This window comes from Phyllobates terribilis, unplaced genomic scaffold (genome assembly GCF_046119375.1).
Source record: "Phyllobates terribilis strain yellow unplaced genomic scaffold, ASM4611937v1 Scaffold_2__4_contigs__length_985480577, whole genome shotgun sequence".
Classification (NCBI taxonomy): domain Eukaryota; kingdom Metazoa; phylum Chordata; class Amphibia; order Anura; family Dendrobatidae; genus Phyllobates; species Phyllobates terribilis.
Genome location: NW_027362762.1, coordinates 356,078,994 through 356,092,007, shown reverse-complemented (window position 1 = coordinate 356,092,007; position 13,014 = coordinate 356,078,994). Strand labels below are relative to the sequence as shown.

Here is a 13,014-nt window from a genome sequence, read left to right as displayed (position 1 = left end):
GGTGCCGGACCCCGACCGATCAGACATTGATGACCTATCCTAGGTCATCAATGCTAAAGTAGTGGACAACCTCTTTAAAGATGAGGTTTTACAGTTTATTTTTTTTATCAGTCCATAAAAGGCAAATTGTTGGTTGGAAGGTAAATTTGGAGCCTCTAAATGAAAATGATTATCCTTTTTGTCTGGAGCTATATAACATTTTTATTTTAAAGAGAACCTGTCACCATGAAAATGCAGTCTAATTTGCAAACACCTTGTTATAGAGTGGGGGGAGAGGAGGAGATTGATATATAGTTTTGTGAGAAAAGATTGAGCATTACCTGTGTATTAATCATGTAATCCTTTGATCTTTCTGGGATTTTGGGTCCACTGGGCGACTCCATCAGTGACTGACAGTTAGCCCCGTATGCACACTTATACAGAGACAGCTGTCAGTCACTGATAGGACCGCTCACTGGACCCAAAATCCCAGAAAGAACAAAAGGATTAAATTATGGAAAAACAGGTTATACGGAATATATTCTCACAAAACTGTATATCAATCTACTCAGTTCAGTCTGCTATTTAACATGGTGCCTGCAGATGAGCTGTAAAAATAATTTCCTGGAACGTGAGGAGTCTAGGAGACAGGTGGAAAAGATTTGTGACATTTAGCATCTTAAAGTAAAATCATCTGTTTGCAGGAGACTCATTGTTTGGGTGATACAATTAGGTATCTTAACACGGGATGGGAGCAGAAATTATTTCCATGCAGTATGGTCTTGCATTGTAGAATTTAGTCTATGTAGTGTATTTTGGCGTTGGTATTTTTGTACATGAGAGATGCGAGGAAATTACTAATTTTTTGTTAGATTTTAATAATGTAATAGATTTGAGTTTGGATAACCTCAATTATGATGCATTATTTTGTAGATTGGCTCACTTTGGTAAATATGTGTATGAGAGAGATTGGCTCGATGTTTGAAGAACACATTATACATGGAAGAAACAACACACTTGTTTTTCAAAAACACATAGGCCCCAATTCATCAAAGCGATTTTGCCAGAATTCTTGAGTACATTGCTTTAAAAAGTTGCAAAAAATTGAGACAACTTGGAGTAGCGCATACATTTTGCGACTTTTGACATTTTCACAACAGTTTCTTCCAGCAACTCCAAAATAGGAGGAGCTGGGGAGGAACGAGGGCACAACTGGGGTGTGATGCCACAGCTCACCTAATTCATGACGAGCTGTGGCGTTCCCAGAAATATTATTCCAGTCAGGGACTGGTGTAAAATTTGAGGCAATGACAACGTTCCTTATTCATGAAGAGACATTCACCGGAATCAGGTCCGCCTGACTCCACCACCCCTCTCATCAAGACCAGCGAGAAAATCACCGGTCTTGATGAATCTGGGCCATAATAGATGGAATTCACATTGGTGGATGAGATCGATCAGATCACCCTAGGTTATTGATTGAGGTTGTACTGAAACCTGATTATGGGTTAAAGGTTTAGAGGTTTAACCCAAGAGGGCTAAACATTATAACTTTAGATAAAGCATTTGAATTAGAGCTAATACTGTTTTTTTGGAATAATTTAGGAACTAGTTCAGAGTTAATGGTATGGCATGCAATTAAAGCCTTTATGAGAGGTGTAATCATCAAGGTGGTGGCTAAGGAAAAAATAACAGAGATAATTTGCCTAAAATAGAGCAAAGATTGAGGAAAAACATGTATTTATCAACACCAAAGAATAAGAACAGAAATAAATGGCAGGAGTGTGCTAAAGGAGTACAAGAGTGCAAATTAAAAATGCTTATCTCCTCTACAAAATGTCTATTCCCTGTGGAATAGGAAGGAAATGGTTATCAAATAGGGTCAATAGTAAAAGTGGGGCCCTCAGGTTCCGACAATAATCAGCCGAAGCGATGAAGTCTTGATTAGAGAAGTAGATAAATTGAGTTTTGTTAAACAGTATTTTGAGAATTTATACCGGCTATTGAATTAGACTTCCACTGAGAAAATAAAAGAAGTACTGTTTAATTAAGATCTCTCAAAATTATCACATCAAGCCATTAATTTATTAAACACAGCGATAACACTTGAGGAGATCTCTGGGGTGGGTTCTTCATTTGCTAAAAATAAAGCGCCTGGTCTTGACGAACTTCCTTTAGAGATCTGTGAGACTAATAAGCAGTGAGGACATACATTTTCTGTCCTCAAATTTTAAATATGGTGAATAAATTATTTTCTATCAAGCAAATTCCTCGTTCGTTGGTGAATTCTGAAATAGTTTTGATCTTAATGCTTGGTAAAGATCTGTGTAGTATTCAATCCTACCGTTCAATCTCATTATTGAATTATGACTATAAAGGGGTTTTCTAGGACTTTTTTTTCTGTGGGGCTAAGCACTTATCGGTAGGTAGTTGCAAACTATCTACCTGTTCTGCTGTTCGATAATCTCTCCAAGCCCATAGTGCTCACCGAACCGATCCTGGAGGCGATTCTCCTACTTCCTGCGACAGCCAGCCAACAGAGCAGTTCCTCCTCTTCCACTGTGTGCTATCGACAGGGCGTCACTGCCAATGTCATGTTGATTGACAGCCAGCTCAACCTAATGCAGCGAGGAGCCGATTGTCCATCAAAATGACATCGGCAGTGATGCCCTGTCGGTAGAGCACAGGAGAAGAGGAGGAACTGCTCTGTTGGCTAGATGTCGCAGGAAGTGGGAGAATTGCCATCAGGAGCAGGTTGTGACCGCTCTGAGCCAAGAAAGATTAGCACACATCAGAACAGGCAGGTAGCAAATACTTGCAGATGAGTGCTTAGCCCCACTGAAAAAAAAAATTATATCCCGGATAACAGTCCATCATACAAAAAGCTGTGATCTGAAAACAAACAGGTAAGAGACTGACGCAGGGAGCTCTAACAGCTTTAGGAGCCCCCAATGACTTTAAATGTCCGGCTGATCTCGCTCATACTCTGCAGTGATATTCTAAAATGTCACTGCATAAGTGCGCAGATACATACAATCACTGCGGGAGTGCGGGACCTGGCTGTCAAAGGAAGGCGCAGGAATCACTTTTTTTAACTATATACACTGTGTTCCAAATTATTGTGCAAATAATATTTTCTCAGATTTTCCCAAATTACCTATATGAATTGCAGTCATTGTAATTTTCCAGTCAAATAACTATTAGAGTACAATTGAAAGGTTTTTGTACAAACTGCCTATGATAACAGTATATTTTTAAAAAAATAAAACACTCAAACTGCACTCAAAATGCATGTTATTATGCACAGCAGCGTTTTCAACCTTTTTATTTTAATAAAGAACAAAAAAATGGTCATTTTTGAAATCATAAGCATTAGCAGGTTATTACAAACTGAAATCAAACAGTTTTCAACTCAAAACTTTATTCTAGGTGATGTTACATTTGCACATAGGACCCCTTGTTCGAAAGGAGCTTCTGAACTCTCTCATTCATTGAATTTGTCAGGTTTTGGATGGTTTCTGCTTCAATTGTTTGGCATGAGGACAGAATACCCTCCCAGAGCTGTTGCTTAGATGTGAACTGCCTCCCGCCATCATAGACACTCCTTTTGATGATGCCCCAGAGGTTCTCAATGGGGTTGAGGTCAGGGGAGCATGGGGGCCACACCATAAGTTTGTCCCCTTTTATGCCCACAGCAGCCAGAGATGCAGATGTGTTATGTGCAGCATGAGATGGGGCATTATCATCCATGAAATGATCTCGATGGTCCAGATGCATGGAGTGGAGGATGGCTGGTTGATGGACACCCCATGCAAACACGGCTACAGCACCAACAAGGAGGAGGTGGAGTAATGTTTTGGGCTGGAATCATGGGGAGAGAGATTGTCGGCCCTTTTAGGATCCCTGAAGGGGTAAAGATGAACTCCATAATGTATGTTGAGTTTCTCAAACAGCACTTCCTGCCATGGTTCAAGAAGAAGAACCGTGTATTCAGCAGCAAGATCATTTTCATGCATGATAATGCCCCGTCTCATGCTGCACATAACACATCTGCATCTCTGGCTGCTGTGGGCATAAAAGGGGACAAACTGCAGAGTGAAGGCAAAAGGGCCAACAAGTGCTAAGCGTCTCTGGGAACTCCTTCAAGATTGTTGGAAGACAATTTCCGGAGACTACCTCTTGAAGCTCATCAAGAGAATGCCAAGAGTGTGCAAAGCAGTCATCAAAGCAAAAGGTGGCTACTTTGAAGAACCTAGAATATAAGACATATTTTCAGTTGTTTCACACTTTTTTGTTAAGTATATAATTCCACATGTGTTAATTCATAGTTTTGATGCCTTCAGTGTGAATGTACAATTTTCAAAGTCATGAAAATACAGAAAAATCTTTAAATGAGAAGGTGTGTCCAAACTTTTGGTCTGTACTGTATATATATATATATATATATATATATATATATATATATATATATATATATATATATATATATATATTATATATAAAAATCACTGCCAATCCAAATTGCTGTTGATATCAACGCCACAGTGAAAAGAAATAGAAAAAACCCTGTCCGATATATTTGAATATTCATTACAGAATAGGGAACAATTTTTGTTTTTTAATGGGAATGTGTGGTTATAAAACAAATTGGGAAAAACACTTATTGCCTTTATATTTCCACCGAAATCAGCAAGAGAAAAAAAAAATAAAAGAAACAAGAGAGAAAATATGACAGTGACATAAAAATGTATCATGAAAAAAAAGACACAATAATACCCGAGTATTCAAATAAGAAAGATTATTACAGATCTTTAAACTGCATGTATGGAAAACTCTGAAAATGAGCCAGGTCAGGAACACTATAAATGGCTTTCATTTTGGTTACAGTTTCCCTTCATATGGAAGATTAACACATAAGGAAATTGATCTCTAAACTGAAATGCAAGTAAAAATATATTTAATAGAAAAGCATTTATTAAAGAAAGAAACAGACCTTGTTGGGTTTGTCTCAGCTGGAACTCCAATTGTTCAACTTGGCCACCTAATCTTTTTGAAGACTCTTCGCGGCTCATTAACTGCATTTTCATTTCCAACCCTCGTTCAATCTGAAACCCAAAGGCACAAAGTATCAGCCGTAAAGCTCAGTCTGCTGCTCGTAGGACGTACCCTGCTGCTACATTATATGTACTTTGGTCCTTGAAGACGCAATATTAACTGGCGTGACCATTTGCACAACAAGTGGAAAACGTTGTAATGTTAAATGACAATTCTATGGAAAACTACCTAATCTGCTCAGAAGACCCCAAAATGTCAACCCTTCAAAATCTGCATTAGAAATATAAAATATAGATTCTAATTGATTATAAGCAACCACATTGATGGATACAAGAGGTGATAACCCCTAGAGAAGCTCACCTCTAATTCCAGCTGTCTTTCCAGGATTTCCCGCTGTATTTTGAACTCATTTTGCTCACTCTTCCTGGCAGATTCCCGTTGATTCATTTCTTCTTGGAGCGTCAGTAACTCAATAGACGGCTGAGAGGTTTCTGGAAATTAGCAGTATAGTGATTGTGTGTAGGTTAGATGTCACGGTACAGTAATGAGTGTATAGGTTGCATTTCAAATAACGAGAGGAAGAAGAAAGATAATGGAGAAGTACCGCCATTTTTATTGTGCCAACTTATTACTGGGCACAAGATTGACAGCAGCATAAACCATTACAAAGCCAAGGAGTAAGGCCATATTCACACATTATGTAATCCAAAACCAGGAGTGGAACAATCAGAGGAAAAGTATAATAGAAACACGTCACCACTTCTGTATTTACCACCCACTCCTGATTATGGCTTACAGATACTGAGGTAAAATACTGACCAAATACTGAACATGTGAACGTGGCCTTAAAGTGCGAATACATCAAGCGACAAGCGCAGATCTCATTCTAGAGAAGAGACATATTTTCTCTGGTTCATTTAACACTTGATGGGGCTGTTAAAGGGATTTTTCCCCAATTTAAAAGTTGGCTTCTTCTACTTGGACAGAATGTGATGACTGATGATCAATGGCTGGTAATGGGTGCCGGTCTTCACAAGCTTTTATAGGATAGAAAACATCCTTGATGGCATCACTCACTTTCTCTGAGGATGAGATTTTCTTTTCTGAGCTCCTCGATTTGAGGCTTTAATAAGTGGACTTGACCCTGAAGGTCGGCCTTCTCTTGCTGGACTAGAGGATATGCTGCAAATTCTCTCAGCTTCTCAGTCAGGGTTTGGTTCTGTTGAGTCAGGAGGGACAACTGTGCTTTCAGGGTATCCACCTCCACCTAAATAAATACATTTATATATATTAGCTTATAGTCAGTAGCATAACTACTCCCCTCTCTTCACACATTGTATCTTCTCCATCGCTTGTGACAAGCTTTACCTAACATGTGCTGCAGGTCAGTGGTGGTCCAGCTCTTCAGACCTCAACTGATCGCTCACAAAGCCAGAATAAAACATGTGGCTCATCAGACAGTAATACTCAGCTCCTGCTCAAGTGCGGGTGGTGTACAGGTTCAATAGAAAGTCTATCAGTTCATACTCCCCTGTGTGCACAGGCTCAGACTTTCTATTCAGCTCGTACAGCATCCTGGGTACGCTCCGGTAGAAGTTGAATGCTTCTGCCTGACTAACTAAACATTTAAGAGTAACTTTTTGAGCAACCAGTGGGGATCTCAGCACACTGACCCCTACCGATCTAGGGTATGATTTAAAACTCACATGCCCATAGTCTCAAAGGTGTTAACAAAAGGCTGAATGGATCCCATACAGAGGCATCTGCCACCCGGAGACCTCCATAATAATAAAAAGAAATGTATACCAAGTAGTATAACTTTTTTACTGAAAGCCACTGCATAGAATCGTGCAGGTGACAGCTAACCCACATAGCAAATATGATGTATACCCCACACATACCACACAGCCCAAAAAGCATTAATGGGTTACTGTCAACACCAGCGACTAGTTTACTACCAAAGCCAAGAGGACAAAAATCCAAAAATTCATCAATCCAAGTGACAGCTGAAAAATGGCCCCCATGATTACTAGAATGGATGAAATACTAAATGACTCTTCCACATCACTAGTATAGCAGTGGTAAGGAATTGCAAAGGTGGGGACAAAGCATGAGAGGTGCTGATCCATGGAATAAAAAGGAAGAGCAAGCAGGCGGATCTCCAGGGACCGGCGAATAGGTGATAAATAGAGACAAGACCACCAGTCCGATCTACTGCAAGATGCAGAATGACAATCATTCAGTACTACTGATGCAGAATCTTCTTGTAAATGTGCATCTGATGGACAGCTTTGCCTGCATCAATCTGTGCGGGATTAAGAGTCAAAGCATTTTTTATAGATTTCTTCATTAAAATATAGAATCAAACTATATATACGATCATGGCTGAAAGTGTTGGCAACCTTGAAATTGTTCCAGAAAATGGAGTGTTTGTCCCAGAAAATGTTTGCAGTTACACATGTTTTGTTATACACATGTTTATTTCCTTTGTGTGTATTGGAACAAAACAAACAAAAAAAAAAAAAAAGAAAGAAAAAAAGGCAAATTGGACATAATTTCACACAAAACTCCAAAAATGGGCCGGACAAAATTGTTGGCACCCTGAACTTAACATTTGATTGCACACCCTTTGAAATAATAATCGCTTCCTATAACCATCAACAAGCTTCTTCCACCTCTCAACTGGAATTTTGGACCACTCTTCTTTTGTAAACGGCTCCAGGTCTCTCATATTTGAAGCTTGCCTTCTCCCAACAGCAATTTTAAGATATCTCCACAGGTGTTCAATGGGATTTTGATCCATACTCATTGCTGGCCACTTCAGAACTCCCCAGTGCTTTGTTTCCATCCATTTCTGGGTGGTTCTTGAAGTATGTTTGGGGTCACTGTCCTTCAGGGAAGACCCATGATCAAAAACATAAACCCAGCTTTCTGACACTGGGAACTAAATTGCGACCCAAAATCCTTTGGTAATCTTCAGATTTCATGATGTCTTGCACATTGGCAAGGGCCCAGTGCCAGAGGCATCAAAACAACCCCAAACATCTTTGAACTTTCACCATATTTGACTGTAGGTACTGTGTTCTTTTCTTTGTATGCCTCATTCCGTTTACGGTAAACAGTAAACTGATGTGATTTACCAAAAAGTTTTATCTTGGTTTCATCTGTCCGCAGGACACTTTCCCAGAAGATTTTTGGCTACTACTCACGTACATTTTTGCAAACTGGAGTCTAGAGTTTTAATGTCTCTGCGTCAGCAGTGGGTTCCTCCTGGGTCTCTTGCCATAGCATTTCACTTCATTCAAATGTCGACGGATAGTCCACGCTGATTCTGATGCACCCCGAGACTGCAGGACAGCTTGAATTTCTTTGGAACTTGATTGGGGCTGTTTATCCACTATCCGGACTATCCTCCATAGCAACCTTTCATCCAATTTTTCACTGCTGTCCACATCCAGGGAAATTAGCTACAGTGCCATGGGCTGTAAACATCGTGATTAAGTTGCACACTGTGGACAAAGGAACACCAAGATCTCTGGAGATGGACTTGTAACCTTGAGATTGATGATATTGTTCAACAGTTTTGGTTCTCAAGTCCTCAGACAGTTTTCTCATTTTTCTGTTCTCCATGCTTAGTTTGGCACACACAGACACACAATGCAAAGATTGAGTCAACTTCTCCCCTTTTTATCTGGTTTAAGGTGTGATTTTCATATTCCCACACCTGTTACTTGCCAGAGGTGAGTTTGAACGAGTATCAAATACTTGAAACAAAGTTGTTTACCCACAAGTTTGGAAAGGTGCCAACAGTTTTTTCAGGCCCATTTTTGGGGTTTTGTGTGAAATGATGTCCAATTTGCGTCCAATACACACAAAAGAAATAAACATGTGTTATAACAAAACATGTGTAATTGCAATAATTTTCTGGGAGAAATGCTTCATTTTATGGAACAATTTCAAAAGTGTCAACACTTAGGCCATGCCTAATATATAAATATACATGCATACACAGTATATATAATATATATATATCACAGAATAGAAAAGGTGATCGAAAATGATGCAGCCATGTGATAGGGCAGTAAAGCAGGCTTGAAAAGTTCCTGTTATCTTCTAGATTTCACCTGTAAGATTTGCTTCTTCACTATTGATAACTTGGGTTGCATGGATTAAACATTTCAGACTAAAAACACGTGTACTCACTTGAAGTTGCGTAGAGCGAGAGATGGCTTGTTCCATTTCCTTTTTCTTCATTTTAATTACAATCGTATCTTCCTGTAACCGTGCTGCGTCCTCTGAAAATATAACAAAGGTAAAATGGTGTTACATCATATAAAGTATTTGATTACACAACAGATACAATATCACTATCAATTTATACTACACAATACATAAAATAATAGCGGACAGTACCTGGTAAGAAAAAATGTTTTTCAGGTCACCTTCATACATCTATTACTCATTCAGTCACTGCCTTCCCAATAATCTATAATGTTTCACAGGGACAATACAGGAATTTATAATTCTGGACTCAAAATCCCAAACTTGTAATGAAATAAATCTGCAAAGATTCTTTGCAGTTTGTATTTTCTGGCCTGTGGGTGCTGAACGCAACAAAAAGCCTTAGTTACTTACCGGTAACGGGATTTTTCGGAGCCCATGACAGCACCACGTGAGAGAGAGGATCCGCCCATCAAGGACAGGAAACCTACAGGTTAAAAAGGGCGGCCCTCTCTTCCCGCCTCAGTTTAGTTAACAGAGCATGAGAGTACCGCCAAGGTTAGTTATGACAAAACATAATCACATTAAGTACATTACTTTTCATCAATTTCCCGCAAGGGTGCACAAAAAGAAATCAACTCTACGGCAGTGCACAACACCAGTGAAGGGAGGGAATATAAATGTGCTGTCATGGGCTCCGAAAAATCCCGTTACCGGTAAGTAACTAAGGCTTTATTCGGTCGCCCATGACAGCACCACGTGAGAATTACAGAGACGAAGGAAATTAGGGAGGGACCACAGCTTGAAGTACCGTTCTCCCGAAAGTGAGATCTGCAGAGCCACCCAGATCCAATCTATAGTGCCTATAGAAAGTAGAGGGAGAAGACCAAGTGGCAGCCTTACAAATTTCCTCAATGGAAAGCCCTGTTTTCTCCGCCCAGGAGGTTGATAATGCTCTGGTAGAATGCGCCCTCAATCCCTCCGGTATCTCTTTATCCCCTGAGGAGTATGCGAGGGAAATGGCCTCCTTGATCCATCTAGCGATTGTAGCCTTTGAGGCCTTACAACCCTTTCTAGCCCCCTGATAGCATACAAATAGGGACTTATCCTTTCTAAACCCACATGATACTTCTAAGTACTTTAGTACGCACCTCCTAACGTCTAAAGTGTGAAGTCTCTCCTCCTTTTGATTTTTGGGCGGGAAGCAAAAAGTCGGGAGAACTATTTCCTGGGTTCTATGGAATCGAGTGACCACTTTAGGAAGAAAGGCTGGATCAGGTTTTAATATAATCCTATCGTCCAGAATTTGCGTAAATGGAGGGCATATTGAAAGGGCCTGTAGGTCACTAACTCTCCTGGCTGAAGTTAGGGCTACTAACAGGACCGTCTTTAGGAAAATAATTTTGGGGGAGACTAAATCTAGTGGCTCAAAAGGAGGACTGGTCAAGGCATCTAAGACAAAATTCAAATCCCAGGGAGACATCTTTACTTTGGTAATGGGTCTACACCTAAAGGAAGCTTTTATAAAACGGGCAATCCAATAGTTATCTGCAATATTGGAGGAAAATAAAGCTCCCAACGCCGACACCTGTACTTTCAAGGTACTGGTAGTGAGACCCAATTCTAAGCCCCGCTGCAGAAATTCCAGAATTTTCCCAATAGGGGGCCCCTCCTCCACCTTAACTTCTGCAAAGGACAGAAACTTCCTCCAGGTCCTGGCATAAATACGGGTGGTAACAGGTTTTCTGCTAGCCAGGAGAGTATTCACTACATTTGCGGGGAATCCTTTGTTGGTCAAAAACACCCTCTCAAATTCCACACCGTCAAATGTAGACTCGAGGTTGGAGGATGGGAAAGTGGCCCTTGAGTGAGGAGGTCCAGAATCTCTGGAAGAACCCAGGGATCTGATATGGACATCTTCCGGAGACAAGGGAACCACGGTCTTTTGGGCCAAAAGGGGCATATGAGTATCACTCTGGCCTGGTCTGCCCTGATCTTTCTTATCACCGCTGGGAGCAGGATCATGGGAGGGAAGGCATATGCCAGAGGAAATCTCCAGGGAACCATGAAGGCGTCCACTGCCAGGGGTCCTTCTCTGGGGTCTAAGGAACAAAAATTTCCCACTTTCCGATTGGCTCTTGTTGCGAATAAGTCCACAGTCGGAAGGCCCCACATTTCTACGATTCTGGAGAATATTTGTGTATTTAGGGACCACTCGCCCTCTTTTACAGAAGTACGGCTGAGGAAATCCGCTGTGATGTTTTCCTTCCCTTTTAGATGAGTAGCCGAAAGAGAGAGACAATGATCTTCGGCTTTCAGCAGAAGTGCGTTCGCTACCCTCATCAAGTTTCTTGAGCGGGTTCCCCCTTGGTGGTTTATGTAAGCTACCGTGACTTGATTGTCCGAGAGTATACGGACATGCTGGGCCTGTAAATATATAATGAACTCGTTGAACGCATGCTGCACCGCCAGAAGCTCCTTAACATTTGATGACAACTGTCGCTCACTGCTTGACCAGGCTCCCTGCACTAATTTCCCTTCAAAGTGAGCTCCCCAACCTGTAGCACTTGCATCAGTGGACAAGACTGCAGTTGGACTACATTCCCAGGGAACCCCTTTAGCAAGATTGTCTTGTCGTAACCACCAACGAAGGGACCATATGGCACGAGGACCTAGCGTAAACTTACGGTCTAGATGCCCCTCTAAAGCTGCGTTATTGTACAACACATCCCACTGAAAAGCTCTAGAATGCAATTGTGACCAACGAACCGCAGGAAAGGTGGAGGTGAAGGTTCCCAATAGTGACATGGCCTTACGGAGTGACATAGAAGGTTTACGCATACATTGTGCTACCAACTCCTGGATTCTATCAATTTTTTCTTCTGGAAGACAACATAGCTGTTTCCTGGAATCTAATATGACCCCTAGATATTGTTGTACCTTGAGTGGAGATAGTCTAGACTTTTCTAAATTTAGAAACCACCCCAAGCTCTTTAAGACCGACATGGTCTCCTGCAGGTGGGTCTCGCACTGAACCAACGAGTTCCCCACTATCAGGAGATCATCCAGGTAAGGGATAATTAGAATGTCCCTTTCTCTTACATGGGCCATAACTTCCGCCATTACTTTAGTAAAAACCCGCGGGGCTATAGCTAAACCGAAGGGGAGTGCAGTGTATTGAAAGTGTTTAACCACCCCGTCGATTTCAATGGCCAGCCTCAAGTATTTCTGATAATCACTATGAATTGGGATATGGTAATACGCATCTTTTAGATCGAGCACTACCATATAGCAGTGGGGAAAAAGTAACTTTATTATGGATTTTAAAGACTCCATTTTAAAGGTGTGTATTTTAAGGAAATTATTCAGGGATTTCAGATTTATGATTGTCCTGAAACTTCCATCCGGTTTCGGAACCAAGAAGAGCGGGGAGTAGAAACCAAGACCCTTTTCAGCTTCCGGAACCTCAATCAGGACGTGCTTTCTTATTAGGGTTTGTACTTCCGAAACAAGGGCAGCCTGGCGTTCTGGGGAAGAACTGGAGGGAACAACCATGAACCTTTTGTGAGGCAATGCTTTAAATTGAAACTTAAGACCATACTTAATCAGGCTTAAAACCCAATTACTATGAGAAATCTGTTCCCAAGCTGGGACAAAAAATGACAATCTCCCTCCCACCTGGGCTGATTGTGTATCCCCTGGCTTCTGCTCAATTTTTGGAGACGGACCAAAGAGTAGACCTCTACATTTTCGACCCCT

General features: G+C 40.9%; 1 protein-coding gene across 2 annotated transcripts in view; it reads right to left on the bottom strand.

Moving 5' to 3' along the window:
- The window catches only part of OFD1 (OFD1 centriole and centriolar satellite protein), a 57,692-nt gene that overhangs the window by 18,972 nt on the left and 25,706 nt on the right, over positions 1-13,014 (bottom strand). For both annotated transcript variants that reach the window (XM_073664629.1, XM_073664630.1), the window contains exons 12-15: positions 9,238-9,329; positions 6,112-6,301; positions 5,395-5,525; positions 4,973-5,084 (exon numbers count right to left, since the gene is read on the bottom strand). In XM_073664629.1, the coding sequence (XP_073520730.1) occupies positions 4,973-5,084; positions 5,395-5,525; positions 6,112-6,301; positions 9,238-9,329 (525 nt within the window). The remainder of the gene's footprint in view (positions 1-4,972; positions 5,085-5,394; positions 5,526-6,111; positions 6,302-9,237; positions 9,330-13,014) is intronic.